Here is a 16,076-nt window from a genome sequence, read left to right on the forward strand (position 1 = left end):
CTTGATATACCCCCAGGTGCATGAGTATATTAAAGTCTACTGCTTTACATAGGATCTTTTATGATCATTAGCAGAATTCATGTACTTCTACTTCTTCATCCCTCCTATCCCTTACCACCATACAACAGTTCTAGCTGATTATTTGTTCCTTTAACCTATACTTACCTCTTATTTTCAGCCTCAACTGGTATATTGACACTTAGATCCAAGTAAAAGAAAAGGAAATCAGTATACTTATTTTACCTCCCATCCTCTCTCCCCCTTTTCTTTATAACTTTTGAACATATTTATCATCGGAAGGTTATAAGGTTTATAGTCTGTACTGTTTTGTAACGTGATCCTGGTTTTTAAAATTTATTCCTGCCATTAAATGAATTCACTGTTTGCTGTCCATTATTTTACTTCCTTTGATCTATTAATTGGCTGAATTAGTCCATTAGTAATTTCTCCAGGAAAATGCTCCTTAGAGCCCCCTGTATTCCCTGAATTCTTACATGTTCAAAATGTTACATGCTATGTGTATGGGTGTGCATATATGTGTTTTGCAGTTATACTTCAAGTGACAGTTTGGGCATAAGATTTCAGGATCATACTTTCTTTCCTCAAAGGATTATGATATTGTGGACATTATTCTGCTATATTTATTGTTGCTGGGGAAATGTTTGGCTACCATATTTCTCAGCTCTTTCATTCTACATAATTGTTTAAGAGACTGTTAGGCTTTCAAAACAAACACATCATTTGTAATTAAACTGACAGTGTATTTAAAAGGGTTAAGTAAATATGTTGGAAGACTTGTTGAAAAATTGAACAAAAAATGCAGGGTTGTCCTTTTGGTATTATTTTGGTGCTTGTTTTTCAGGGCTAGTAGTAACCCTAGTCAAAAAGAAGTGTTAGCTGTATGGTACTAAGTGATTCTTACTTTTGGAGGTTGAATGTTGAATCACATGCTTACATCTTGTCCCCCTTTGAGAAAACAGGCATCCCCATTCTTCATAATATAAAGCCCCAAACGATTTTTTTCATTTCATTTTAGTACTACCTTAATGGATATTGCCATTACCCACTGGAATTCAAGATATTCTACCTTCTCCTGCATAAGTACACAATATATTATTCACCTTGTCTCAGTTTAAAATATTGTGAACCTTTTTTCTTTCAAGGTAGACCTGTTTTTCATTTGATTCAGTCCTTTGGGGACAGGAAACTCCTTTCATACTAATCTTCCTCTTAAAAACTACTGTTGTTACTTTGGGGAGCAGCATCATTTTTTCTCTCTCTAGTCACTTGAGCTCTCTAGTCCCTCAGGTCACTTGAGCCCCAATTTAGAAGCATTTCTTCGACTTCATCTCAGAGATTGCCTTCTCTGCTTTTATGCTTTTTTGTTTAGAGGCTTTATAACCAGGATTAGTTTTCTTGATTGCCCCTTTGATCTTCATACACAGCTCAAAAAGGTATTTGCATTGGAGTATCTTTTTAAGATTTTATTTTTAATCAATCTCTACACCCAAAGTGGGGCTCGAACCCACAATCCCAAGATCAAGAATCACATGCTCTATTGACTGAGTCAGCCAGGAGCCCATGGATTGTAATCTTTAGTTACCTTCTCAGACTTTTTTTTTTGTCTCTTAGCCTCATGTAATCATAGACGTTCCTTCAATGTGATGATCTTGGGGGTGGGAAAATGAACAGAGGCTTTGGTGTTTGTGAATTTCTAGGGAGACGTAGGTTCCATACATTATTGGAACTTCATCTGCCTGGAACACCTGACGGTGCCCAGAACTCTGTAATGTCAGGAAAGCTCTACCTAATGAGTGGGTGTGAAATACTTTTTTCCTTTTCCTTTGTTTCTCTCTTACTTATTGTGAGGCAAGGGGGTTCTTCAGCTAGCAATTGTACATATTTCTCACAGGTCAGTGTATCGCACTGAAATATCAAGAGGCAAAATATGAGGTGCTCAGGATTTTCTTTTATATTCCTTTGCTGCTAAACTCTCTAGAGTTAGCAGTTGTGCAACTAAGGGTTCTGCACTCCATATCCAGTTTATGGGTGGCCAAAGCAAGACAGCAGTGGAGGTGGCATAAGGTTCAGCTCCAGCTGTTTTAGGGTCTTGACTGCTATATGGCAGTGTTATCTGAAAGCGGTCCCATGTTTACATATGTTTGGACTTATTCATGACCACCTGTACTAGTCTTTCATTCAGCACCTCAGTGAACATATTTAGAAAACTTAAACATGGAAAGCTTTTGCAACCTGAAGAGGAATAAAGCATCCCAGTTACCTTGAAGAGTCTAACTCAATAGATATCACAAGACCTAGTGAGTAGTAAAAGTAGAGGGGAAAGTAGGAAAAAGATCACTACAATTATAGGGATCCAGAGCATCAGCCAACTTGTGTCCACTAAAGGCTCAGTAGTTTGCCTCCTCATAGAGGCATAGAGGAAAGCCAGCACTTTCTGGAAGAGAACATCCTATTACACCCAGGTGCATAGGATTAAGTTTAGGCAGGTTAGAGTTCCTTATGGAATTGGGAAGATTTAAGGAGTAGGCATTAGCGAAGAATGGAGTTGGGAGGGTAGGGACCCCTGATGTTGCCACATGTCAGCAATTAGGAGTCCATACAATGCCTCTTCTTCTTGGTGTAAGAAACAAAATATTCTTCAATCCATGCTCTGTCTGGAACCAAGTGAGTGCTTTTGGTTGGGGTTGGCTGTCAAACAGTAGAGTTCACAACTGCTTTCTCTGAAGCACCATCCCCAGAACTATCTGCTATACCTGCTGCAGGCTCTTAGATAAGGAAAGTCATCTTGGTGGAGGTTTGGTTTCTTTTGAAGGATGGTTGCATAGTGTTTTCTTTGCTACTACATCATGGAGAAGCATCTGTCAGGAATAGGATAGGATGTTTTCCTGTTTAATCTTCTCAGGGACCTGCTGAAAGGGAAGGGAGCTAAGGACTGTCCCAAACATTAGATGACAAAGTAGCCAAGGTGAGGGGAAATGGCTGTAGCATTGCTGTTCCTAGGGCTCCTGACAGTCCCATTTGGGTCCAGGATGATTTCATTTATTGCTCCCTTGATATTTGTACATTGGGTTCCACTGCACTCAACTTGGTAGTTTCAGATTGTGCATATGATATATATTGTGTATTTTAAAAATGTCCTTTTAAAAATGTTCTTTGTGTTTTTGTGTATTTAGTCTGAGACCCTCATTCCTACCATGTGTTTTTGCAGGGATGTATCAGTCAGCAGCAGTTCCAGGATTGCACAGGAGGAAGCATTTATTACATTTATTAGTTGCTTTAGAGACATAAACAGAAGCTATTTGTAATATGTAACCGTCTAAGCTATCACATTTTCCCACTCATAACAGACTCATCTGCCATGATGTCCTTTTCAAATCCCACTTACGTCTTGAAAATATGTAATAAGGATTGTTTTTTAATTTTTATTTTAGTGTTTATTTTTGAGAGAGAGAGAGAGAGATGGAGTGTGAGTGGGGGAGGGGTAAAAAGAGAGAGGGAGACACAGAATCTCAAGCAGGCCCCAGGCTCTGAGCTGTCAGCACGGAACCTGATGCAGGGCTTGAACTCACAAGCAGCCAGATCATGACCTGAGCTGAAGTCAGACACTTAACCGACTGAGCCACCCAGGCGTCCCAGGACTGAGTTTTTTTTTTTTTTTTTTAATTTTTTTTTTAAACATTTATTTATTTTTGAGACAGAGAGAGAGAGAGCATGAACAGGGGAGGGTCAGAGAAAGAGGGAGACACAGAATCTGAAACAGGCTCCAGGCTCTGAGCTGTCAGCACAGAGCCCGACGCAGGGCTTGAACCCACGGACCTCAAAATCATGACCTGAGCCGAAGTCGGCTGCTTAACCAACTGAGCCACCCAGGCGCCCCCAGGACTGAGTTTTAACTAAGGGCCATCTTCTGGTGCTATGGATTCATCTTTTGAAATGCTATAAATGTGAGATTAAAGGGATGTAGGTTAACTAGAAGAGTCAGGCACTGGGCTTCCCTTCTCCAAAGTTGCCTATCAATTTTCATCAAATTAGGCCATTATCTGTAAAACCTAAGAATCTCAATCAGTCATTGTTTCTCTGTGTATGTGTTTTAATTTTTCTTAATGTTTGCTTATTTTTGAATTTTTTTTTTCAACGTTTATTTTATTTTTGGGACAGAGAGAGACAGAGCATGAACAGGGGAGGGTCAGAGAGAGGGAGACACAGAATCGGAAACAGGCTCCAGGCTCTGAGCCATCAGCCCAGAGCCTGACGCGGGGCTCGAACTCACGGACCGCGAGATCGTGACCTGGCTGAAGTCGGACGCTTAACCGACTGCGCCACCCAGGCGCCCCGTGTGTTTGCTTATTTTTGAGAGAAAGAGCATGAGTGGGGGAGGGTCAGAGAGAGAGGGAGACACACAATCCGAAGCAGGCTCCAAGCTCTGAGCTATCAGCACAGAACCCCATGTAGGGCTCAAACTCATGAACTGTGGGATCATGACCTGAGCCGAAGTCGGACACTTAACTGACTGAGCCACCCCGGCGCCCCATGTGTATGTGTTTTAAGAGTCAAGGTAAGTTTAGGCTTTTAAGAATGAACCCCTTCTACCTCATACTGCCTAGAGGGTATGTGTGTATACTTGAAGAAAAATGCCAATCTATAATCCTGCAAAATTCCAAACTTTTCCTCTGTAGTTTGCAGGCAGATCCATGAGCCAGGTCTTAATTTGTTGTACTAGGGCCAGTTTTCTGCCTTCCCTCCTAAAGTTGTACTTGTGGTGACATAGTAGCTAACAAAGAAAGGTCAAAAAAGTGAGGGGGTAGTGGATGCCTCGCTGGTCCAGTTTGTAGAGCATGTGGCTCTTGATCTCAGGGTTGTGAGTTCAAGTCTTCTGTTGGGCGTAGAACTTACTTTATGAAATGGGGGTCAGACCCAACTCCTTGACCATTGTCTATATGTTGAAAAGGGACAAATACAATATTGTTCATTGGGTCATAGATGTCTAATTCTCATTTATCTCCCTTAAGTACTACTTTAGTTTTCTTGTTTTTATAACATGTCTGAGCTCTAGAACTTCACAACTTACTAATTTGCTGTTTGCTAGTAGTTTGTGTGTGTGTGTGTTTAATTGGTCTTCATTTTATTTTGGTGTTTTTATTATTTAAGAGCCTTTTTTTCAAGCTTATTTTTATTCAAACAGTATTTTTTAAACAGTATTTTTAATTTATTAGTCGAATCTGACAAAGATTGTAAAACAACCTAAAAGATCAGAAGTATGAACTTGAAAACTATAGAAAATGGAATGGTTTTGCCTGTCCTTTTGTCTGCATGTCTCTCCTTTTAGAACTTTTAAGTTTTGGTCTAGATCCCGTGTTGAAAAACTCCTACCAGTCCTTTGTCCTGGCTTTTAAAGCAGGGATGGAGGGAGCACATTATTTCTTTGAGTATCTATAAATCCGGGAAAGGTGGTGGTCGTGAGAACTGACCAATAATTGAAAACAAGAACGCTGTTCCTCATTTTTATCCCAAATTATTACTTGAATAGGTCTATTTTTATTGTAACACATGTTAAAAATTTATAGTTCTGAATTTGGACAACCAGACCTACCTATTCCTCTAAACCTACAGTAGAGAAGAGCATAGAGGGAGGAAGGAAGGGAGTCTGGGGATGGGTCCTCAGAGTCTCTTGCCAATCCAAGAAATTGACGTCTGAATGCCACAGATTGTCTAAATGGACAAGCGCAACTCCATGTTACATCTAAAAACCAAAATTTCAGGGGTGTCTAGCTCAGTCGGTTAAGCATCCGACTTTGGCTCAGTTCATGTTCTCATGGTTTTTCAGTTAGAGCCCACACTGGGGCTCTGCGCTGACAACACAGAGCCTGCTTCAGATTCTGTGTCTCCCTCTCTCTCTCTGCCCCTCCTCAGCTTGCACACACATTCTCTCTCTCCCTCAAACATTAAAAAAACATTAAAAAAAAACATTAAAAAAAAAAAAAGCTTCATGTGGAACTGTGAATTTACATAGACAAAATGAGACTTTTGAAAGAATGTAGTTGTTTTCTAGATCCTATCCCATTTGTTCATGATCTGAAGGAAACAATCTCTTTAGTGGGCTTTAATGACTTCTTTATTGTGTTGTATTAATTTGATAGTTTCATTATTTGGTCTTTCTTTCCTTTCTATCTTCTGCTTTTTTCCTTCTGAAAAAAAAAAATAGAATATATGAATAAAGATTTTCTAACACTTAAACTAACCACAAAAGATGGCAGCAAAAAACCGTAACTATTGGAATAGCTGCAGAATTGTTCTGTTTTGTATGTTCTACTAGTATGGATTTAGCAGTTCAGTTTTTCCATTCTATAAAGATAGGATTAAGGGGCGCCTGGCTGGCTTAGTCTGAAGAGCATGCGACTCTTTATCTTGGGGTCATGAGTCTGAGCCCTACAATGAGTGTAAAGATAATTAAAAAAAATTTAGGGGTACCTGGGTGGCTCATTCAGTTAAGTCTCTGACTCTTGATTTTGGCTGAGGTCTGATCTCCTGAGTTGTTTTTTTTAATATTAGTTTTTAATCATTTATTTTTGAGAGAGAGCACATGAGCAGGGGAGGGGCAGAGAGAGGGGGAGAGAATCCCAAGCAGGCTCCACACTATCATTACAGAGCCTGATGCAGGACTCGAACCCACGAACAGTGAGATCGTGACCTAAGCCGAAGTTGGACGCTTAACCAACTGCGCCACCCCAGCATCCCTTTGATCTCACAGTGTGTGGGATCAGGCCCCTCATCAGGCTCTGTGCTGGCAGTATGGAGACTGCTTGGCCTTCTCTCTGTCCCATCCCCACTTGTGCTTTCTCTCAAATAAACATTAAAAGAAATTTTTAAAACATAGGGTTAATAATACTTAACAGAGTTGTCTATCATATGCTACAGATATAATGCTTGTGTTAAATTATTTTGGTACAAGTGCTAGACCATGTATGACACTACTTCCAGATCTTTTCCAGTCATGATACATAGAAAAACATGAAATTACTATATTTATAGATCAGAGTAGTAAACTGAGGATACTTCTTTGGCCAGATGTTGTTGCTACAGAGGCTAAAGTTATCCCAGGTCCCACCTATCCCATGGGAAACAGTATATAATTTACCTATAACTAGGGTGTTGCATATGAATTGGCATCAAGAATCTTTGTTAGAGATTAAAAGTCTCAATTCTGCTTTGCTCTGTATTGGCCTTGTTATTAGGTAGATTCTCACCACGTGGTAATATAGATGGCTACCAGCTCTAGACTTTCCTTATTCTCACAATTGTCAGTCCAATCAGGAATAAAAATTGCCTTTCTGCTATTAGAACATCATAGTTCCCTACCAAGGCTCTGATTGGCCCATCTTGGGTTACATGCACACCCCCAAATCCAGCATCATGATGAGAGAGAGAGAATCTGCTGCTGTGGTTAGGTAGGTTGTTTCTCTGAAGGTTTTGCGTGATAGTAAGGGAAGATTAACCCATTAACCCCACCAGAACCAACAGAGTGGATTCCTCATTAAAAAACAAAAACAAGATCCTGCTGTCCAGAATAAGTGAAGAAATGAAAATGAAAGTGAAAACTTGCCGAGTTAAACTATTTTCATAGTCCACTATAGTACCTGACACTTCTTCTGAAAGCATCATGGATTTCCATTTAGAAGTATATGGTATTAGAAGTTCTTTTTTTGATAGAAATGAATATTTCACCATTTTAAAAATTGTATTTCCCAACATTTTATTATTAAAATAAACACAAGATATAAGAAAATCAACTTGGTTAAACTACCCATGGGACAAATTTCCTAATTCAGTTAATACGACTTACCTAGACCTGTCTTGTCCAATGTAGTAGCCACTACGTAACTACACATAACTATTTTAATTAATTAAAATTAATGTCAAAAATTTAGTTCTTCAGTTGCACAAGCTACCTTTCACAGTGCTCATTGACTACATGTGGCTGGTGGTTATATTGGATAAAAAGATTATGCATTTCCATCATCATAGGAAGTTGCAGACAGTGCAGATCTAGACCACTTATAGCTCTTTTCTCCCCCTCTCTATACCACACTTTGTCCTGTCCTTATCTTCCTAACAGGTTTTGGATATGTTCTTCTGAGGCAATCCTTATGGAATGTTCTACCCCCTTGTTTGTTTCTTGCTTCTAGGATGTTATGTCCATTTCCCATCATTGGCAGTGATAAGTTTTTGGTAATCTTTATTTTATTATGTAATTACTGAAGAAATCCAGAAGGATCTTTGTGGGGAGGGGCAAAGAGTTAATTTAATAGAAAGGGGTGTGTGTATGATGAATGGATTTTAACTAGATGGGAAAGTTTTCTGTGAAAGTGCCTTTCACTTGTATAATCACATAACAAACTCTTTACTCTTTTTAGGAAAAGGTTTCATCAAACCAAACATCTAAATTGCCTGACTCAATCCCTTTATTTTTTGCTTGGGGCAGGAGCAAAAGACTGTTTTCCAACAACGCAACCTATAAGCTCACGCCAGTGAGAAAAGATACAAAATTAATTTTTCCTCCCCAATTTTTCTTTACATACATGCATGTAGCTTGTAGGGAAAAGAACCTTGGGAATAATTTAAAGCCTTTTTGGAGCCTTATCTGGTTATTTTTCTACAGAAACTTTATTCCCTGTGGTTAAAGTGTCTGGTTTTTATCTGTGGATGAAAATTGCCTGTCTTAACAACTCCAAGACGTAGAAACCCTGGGAGATAAGGGACGACATCTAACTTGCTCACTATTGCACATCCAACATCACAGTTGGTGCCTCTCACACACACAAAGTGCTTAGTAAATAGAAACTAGTTCTTCCGTGCCTGGGATGTTGTTTTCCTCCATTCTCCTGCTTAAGTGTCTTCCTTCCCTAAGTATGGAAAGGAAATACGTTTGTGTGTATTATCATTTTTTTAGATCCTCTTAAGCAGCCATGATAAGAAGTGGATTTGTGGGGCAGGGTCATTTTTAACCTTGCCCACAAAAGGATGGCCTTAAAGCTAAATATTTTTTTGCTTTTTCTTTTCTTATTGTGCTTAATTTGTAGTTTTTAAAATGTTATTTGAAAAGCTTTCAGGCTTCCACTTTGGGAGCAGATTGGAACATGTAGCCAGTTGAAGACAGTGCATGTCTTCTACAGTTTTATTGTGTGCCCTGCCACATGACCTCTGTGATAGGCTTGCAGATTTCCTCTTTGTGTCCTAGTTAGCAGCTTGTTTCAGCCTACCAGCTGAGTACTGAAAACAAAACAAAATTCTGTTTCTTTTCCCCTAAGGTCTCAAATATTATAGTCTTAAATTTAAAGGCACAATATTTTTGGATCTTGTAAACATGAGTATTTGTAGCTGATCCCCTCCCCCCCCTTTTTTTTCTATTTCTAGGACTATCCTGTTAAGTGTAATCTCATTGCTCAATGAGCCCAACACCTTCTCCCCAGCCAATGTGGATGCTTCGGTTATGTTCAGGAAATGGAGGGACAGTAAAGGAAAAGACAAAGAATATGCTGAAATCATTAGGTAAGGTGCTTTGTTTTACCTTCCTTTTGATTACTTTAAGTCTTCATACAGAACCAAGGTTTAAATCAAACTTAAATATTGTTTGGGAAGATATTTCTGCCTGAGCCTAATGAGTTTGGCTTTTGAGGGAGCACACACTGGAAGATAATGCTGCAGATCTGATTTCCTGGGAACCAGAACCTCCAGGTTCTCAGTCACTTAAGTTTGCAGACTCTGCCTCTGAATCATTCTAGGGACACTGTTCAGTATTTTCAGCATGTCCGTTAAGTGTAGCAGATACCCAAAGTATTTCCAGACATTCTAGATGTTTTTGTTTACAAAAAGTTAAAAAAATTTTTACATTTATTTTTGAGAAACAGAGACAGAGCACAAGCGGGGGAGGGGCAGAGAGGGAGACACAGAATCTGAAGCAGGCCCCAGGCTCTGAGCTCTCAGCACAGAGCCCAACGTCGGGCTTGAACTCACAAACTCTGAGACAATGACCTGAGCTGAAGTCGGACGCTTAACCGACTGAGCCACCCAGGCGCCCCCGTTTTCAAAATTTTTAATGAAGCCCTATAGTTTACTGGCCCTTTTGACCACACCAGCAAGTATCTTCTGGGTATCATGGGGTATCATTATTATCAGTAACAATAGTATATGGTTGAACAGAGTCCTAGAAGCTTCTTCTTAGTGAGAGATTTGGAGTCTACCTATAGCTTGCCATCCCTCATATGACTTTATCAGTTAATTTTCTGGGTCTTTAGTTTTTCCATCTGTATAAAAAAGGGGAAAAAAGTAGAAGTTATTGGGACTGAACCAGTCAGCTCTCGATCATATCCTGAGTAGGACAAGGTTTTAACAGTACCCAAGAATTGGTACTTGAATTGCAACAGATTCATTTCCCTTTAGTACTGTTAGATTTTATACCCTTAAAATAGAACCCCAAGGACAGTTCCAGCACATTCTGTGAATAGTTCAGTAAGCACTAGAATTTATACAGAGTCCCTCTTTATAACTCTAGTCAGCACAATGCCATGTGATGTATAAAAAAAACTGCACAGAAAATATAGCTGAATAATATATATAGATCAGCATTTGTTCACGATTTCTGCCCACTAGAATCACCTTTAGACCCTCTTTCATATCCATAGTCATTTAATAAGATTATAAGGATAAAATCTGGGCATGTGTATTTCATTTTTAGCAGCCACTTAGGTGATTGGTGTATACCAAAGATTGAAGATAAATTAGTATAAATAGTAAAAACCTGGAGATTTAAAGGAGCTGGAGTAGACTGTGTGTGTGTGTGTGTGTATACACATGTAAAGTTTTTGAGAGAGAGAGTGTACAAGTAGGGGAGGGGCAGAGAGAGAATCCCAGGCAGGCTCCATGCTGTCAGTGCAGAGCCTGAGGCAGGGCTCAAACTCATGAACCTATGAAACCATAACCTGAGCCGATCAAGATTCGGACACTTAACCAACTGAGCCACCCAGGCTTTCTTAATTTAAGGGCTTATCTCATTCTCTAATTCTTAACACATTTATTACACATCAGCTTCATGTCAGGTACTGTTAGGTCATTAAGGCAGTCTTTCTCCTTGAGGAGCTCACACTTTACTGATAAGAATTTGTAAGCAAATCACCATTTCATGAGTGCACCTATAGGGGTGTTGAGAGGGTGGAGCCTTCTTGGGATTCTCTCTGCCCCTCCCCCACTTGCATGTGTGTGTGCACACATGCTCTCTCAAACATTTTTTTTAAAAGTGAGTAAGAAATACAAGGTCTCCACTCCAGTGAAGTTGACATTTGGGTGGAAGAGGAAGAAACTGACAGAAAAATTAACAAATGGGGATCATAGAAAATATACTGATTAAGTAGCATAATGCAAAGGAATGACTAGGTGACTGCTTTAAATTGGGTTGTTAGAACAGTCCATTTCTAAGTACAGATCTGAGTGACATAAGTAGCCAAGTTAGTAAATCAGGAGAAGAGCAAGTGATGTACACAGAACAGGCGGTGTTCAAGTTACTAAAAAAACAAACCAGGGATGGCCTGTATGTTTTGGGTGGGAAATGAAATAGGAGGCAGGTTGTCATGCAACACTGGAAACTAACAGTTTAGGCTATTTGGAATCTATTTTAAGTGCAAATGGCAGGATTATTGAATAAAGAAGAGTGGTTGGGGTTGCATAGAGTTTGGTGTGAGACGAGGCAGGGGAAAAAAGTCTCTGAGGTGACTCCTGGCTGACCAGCATCTGAGATCCACTACTTCTAAATACCCTCCAGAAAGGTTATTATTTGAGTGTTCTTCAACATGGTACCTGATGGGCTGAGAACCTGTGGTGTAGTATCTGTCAGATGCCTTTAGGCAGGCACTGAAATTCAGAAACCTGAATCATAAAAAATCTTGATTAAGAAAGGCCAGTTGTAACATCTATCTTCAAGATAGGGACTAACATAAACCATCTTCCTTCAGGAAACAGGTTTCAGCCACTAAAGCCGAAGCAGAAAAGGATGGAGTGAAGGTCCCCACGACCCTGGCGGAATACTGCATCAAAACTAAAGTGCCTTCCAATGACAACAGCTCAGATTTGCTTTATGACGACTTGTATGACGATGACATCGATGATGAAGATGAGGAGGAGGAAGATGCCGACTGCTACGATGATGATGATTCTGGGAATGAGGAGTCGTGACGTGCTCCTTCAGTGCCCCTGTACTGCCCTGCCGTCTCAGGCCAAAGGGAGGGGAGCAAGTGGGGACCTAGCAGTGGCCCCTCAACAAAAACCTATCACGGGGGTGGGAAAAACAAACACGGCTCCTGCTGACTCCCCTTATGGATCTCAGTTTGCTCCTTTTTATGGACCTCTTAATGGAGAGAAAGTAATCCTCCACAGAATGTCTGAATTCTTGCATTCTTTACCCTTCCATCACTGTATTGATTTTTTTTTTTCTTCTTCTTCTTCTTTAAACCCAAACTTTCGCCTCACTTCGTCTCTACAGTGTTCACGGCAAAAACACCTTTGGTCTGTTTTTAGATTCTTGAAGAATTAGTCTTTCATCAAGACGTTTGTGTTTAAAGCTGGGAACCCATTGGAAGTTCACAAGTGCTGCATATGCTGAGTAGCAAAAGAAAATGGAAAAAAAATATAAAAACCCCACAAAACAAACTTAAAAAAAAAAAAAAAGCAAATTTGCCAAGATTTAGCTGCTCATTTACATTAGTGTGTGTGCATTCGATCAGCCCCATGGTGGGGAGTTTTGTTTCCTTTCCCATCTTAAGGCTGAGATACAGTGGGCATCAGGGACTTTGTGCTAAGCCTGATGAAATGTGTGCCTAAGGGCACAGAGACCCTTCAGCCTCCAGGAAATCATCCTAACACCGCAGGGGGCCTCAGCTACTCTGAGAGAAAGATCAGATTTTGTTTTTTGAAATCGATTGGGATCTAAAGCCTGAAATAAATATTCATACTTTACATAGAACTGAGCACTTGATTGCTATTTATTTTAAAGACAGAGTTGTTACCCTCCCCACCCCGAGGGAGTGGGGAGAGAGTGGAGACTAGTGTGTGTGTGTGGAGTCTTAGTGATCGGGAACAAGGAGTTTAAAATCACTATGCCAATTTTGGTTGATGCTGCTGGGGAGAAAAAGTCAAAACTACTGGTGACCACTGTTGGATAAAAAAACATCTTATGTGAACATGGCCTTTCCCTCAAAGATTTTTAAAAAACCCTCATGGTGAGAGTGTAAGTAGCCAGTTTTAATTACTCAGTATTAATCCTAGGTGCATGTGTTAAGATTTTGGTTTTCATTGAGCTGCTTATGCTGAGATAGTGATAGCTGTGGATAGGAGACACGAGTGACCAGTTTCCGCTTTCCTCTTTGGATGTGACCTGGACTTTTCTCTCCTTTCGATGTACTCTGGCTGTGGAGGGCAAGCAGAAGTTGTGCATGAAGCTTGCCCTGGGCTGCCTTGACTCTTCTAGCAGGGCCGAGGGAATTGGCTGCAGGCAGTGTCTGGGCAACGCTAGATCTTCCAACTGTGCTGCAGCTTTGACTTCCCTGGTCTCAATCACGTGTTACTTCAATCAATATTGAGATCCATCAGCCTTCACCAACCAGGGACTTCAGAACTTGGCGGTGATTTTTGTTTCATTTGGGAGTGGGCCAGTTCATAGGAGGGCAGTGTTCTTTCAGTGGGGAAAATCATTATAATGTAAAATTAGACTTCGGAAGGAAAATACAGCAGAGACTGGCTACGATCCTCCTCCAGATCCCTGTGCACTGGTGTCAACTTCTTCAGATCATAGCTCAGAAAGAACCAAAGGGTTGATGAGGGACAGGGGTAGGATGGATCCTAGAACAGAGTAGGTGATGCTTACTTCCTTAGCTCCTCCTTCCTTTCTGATCTCAGGGTTTTCATTAGCTCTTCAAACTCCAAACATTTGCTAATGCCCAGCAGACCTCTCTGGCCTCTAAAGTTTGATTTGGTATTTATTAAGTGGGGATGTTAACATACAAAGGTTCATATGGGACAGTGTTGAGCCTGGTCCCAGAATCTCTGTCCCATCCCCATGGGGCTAGGACTACCTACACCCCTGAATCTAGTGATTCCAGTCAGATTCAGAGAACAGAGCAGCTCTTTGTGACAAAACACTGGCCGCACATTCTCATAGAAAGATGTTGGAACTAGCTTTTTAACACCTCATGCTTATAATCTGCCTATCTTCTGGAGCTCAAAGTCTCATAATGCTCAGATTACCCCATCAGCCCCACACACGTTTACAGCTGGTAGCTTGGTCTGCTCTCTTGGAGCCCTATAAGGCTTTTCTTTTACCCCTTACCGCGAAAGCATTTCTCTGTCAGGGCAGGCCAGGTGCCTTGGCATTGCGGAAGGTGCTGTGTTGCTCAGCCCTGTCCCGTTAGGCCCTGTTGGCCTCTGTTGCACGTTGACTCAGGGAGCCAGAGAGCCAGGTGGAGGTCATACCTCTCAGCCCTTTGGGGTGTTACTGTTGAGGGCTGGGTTTGCCTCTGATAGAGTACAATCAATTCCAGAAAAGACTGGCATGTGTTGATTGGCTAGCAGGTAGACATTCTGAGAACTCAGACTGACCTGTAAAACCCAGATGCTGGTTCCAGAGCTCTGTCCTGAGAACACATCCTGTGGCAAAAGAAAACTTGAGCATGTAATTTTTTTTTTCTTTTTGAGAGTAGAGGTCTCAGGCTCAGGCCACAACCTTGTAAGTACAGTTGTGATTATTTGGTGTTGACATGAATTCAGAATCCTGCATTTTTTAGATTCCTTTTGATTCTAGTGGAGGCCTCTCTGGATGCTCTTCAGGTTTGTGTGTTTTGAGGCTGGTTGGAGAAAGTAATATCACGATTCCGTTGTTGCTTCTCAAAGTCTTCCCCCTCTATTTCGTATCATTCCAGAGTTCTTTTCTATTAGCCAAACTTTTCTGTAGTCCCTTCTTTCCTCTTCCCTGGTGATTACTTGCTTCTTTATTTGCTGGTTTCCTTATGTTTGGGACATATGCAGTAAGAGACTGAAGGGGAAAGTGTGTAGTTCTCCACTGAAAGTTAACTCCCCACCCCTCCCATTCTGAAAAATGGTTTACATTTACAAAAAGATTCAGATGCAATTTTCAACTATTCTGAAACCAGCAGGACACACCTGACTTTAATAGTTTTCTTAGCTGAAATTGTAGATGTTTTTCTTCAGTTTAACTTATGAGAAAAGATTATCTGATGCATTTTTGTGTTGAACTTCCCCTTTAGTGGTTTATTTTGTCTTTTTCTGCCCATCTGTCTACTAATAAAATGTGAAATAAAATATACCTGTATTGCTACTTCCCCATGGGATGACCCTCTTCTTTCTTTGCGTTAAAGAAAACTAAAAGCTGGTCTCAATATTTCCATTGTTCCCTTGAAGATTACACCCATGACTCAGCTGAAAAATTAAAAACCAAAAGTGAATCTCACTCACCTGCCTTCTAGGATATTCTGCTCAACTCACCTCCTCACAGAATAAACATTCCCAGTCCTTACTAGTTTTTTAAGGAAAGGTTATTAGAGATACAAACATCTGTTAACCTTAATTCTTATTAAGTAGGGTACAACCTGCTGATACACGTAGGCTGGTGAAGGGATGAGGGTGCTTCCACTGCCCTCCTTAGGCAAGCATTTTGATTTCATCGTCATTTGTCTTTTGAACTTCCTGCTGCTAATAAGCAGAAATCAGGCAAGAGATCATATCATGTAATTACAGTCCCTGTTTAGTTTCACTTGTGGAGCACTTACCTTTTTCCTGGTCAGGAGCTCAAGCTGTGGGCAACAGCAGCATGTACCCCCAACTCATGAAATGACCACTGATTTTAGAGGTCACAAGCAGAAAAGGTGAAGACTGACCCTGGGCTGGTTCTGGCACACTGACTTGACCACTATTTGAGGCACCACTTCTGTTTGCTGCTTCCTTAGTCTAGTCTGAGGGGGTTATTTAGGAATGAAATGGGAGGCTATAAAGCCTCT

General features: G+C 40.6%; 1 protein-coding gene across 1 annotated transcript in view; it reads left to right on the plus strand.

The window, feature by feature from the left end:
* The window catches only part of UBE2R2 (ubiquitin conjugating enzyme E2 R2), a 115,972-nt gene extending 100,575 nt beyond the window's left edge, over window positions 1–15,397 (plus strand). Inside the window, exons 4-5 of the mRNA XM_025915230.2 lie at window positions 9,433–9,567; window positions 12,024–15,397. Coding sequence (XP_025771015.1) covers window positions 9,433–9,567; window positions 12,024–12,243 — 355 coding nt within the window. The 3' untranslated portion in view covers window positions 12,244–15,397. The remainder of the gene's footprint in view (window positions 1–9,432; window positions 9,568–12,023) is intronic.
* Window positions 15,398–16,076: the final 679 nt, after the last annotated feature.

Source organism: Puma concolor, chromosome D4 (assembly GCF_028749965.1).
Source record: "Puma concolor isolate L17-30 chromosome D4, mPumCon1.1.hap2, whole genome shotgun sequence".
Taxonomy (NCBI): domain Eukaryota; kingdom Metazoa; phylum Chordata; class Mammalia; order Carnivora; family Felidae; genus Puma; species Puma concolor.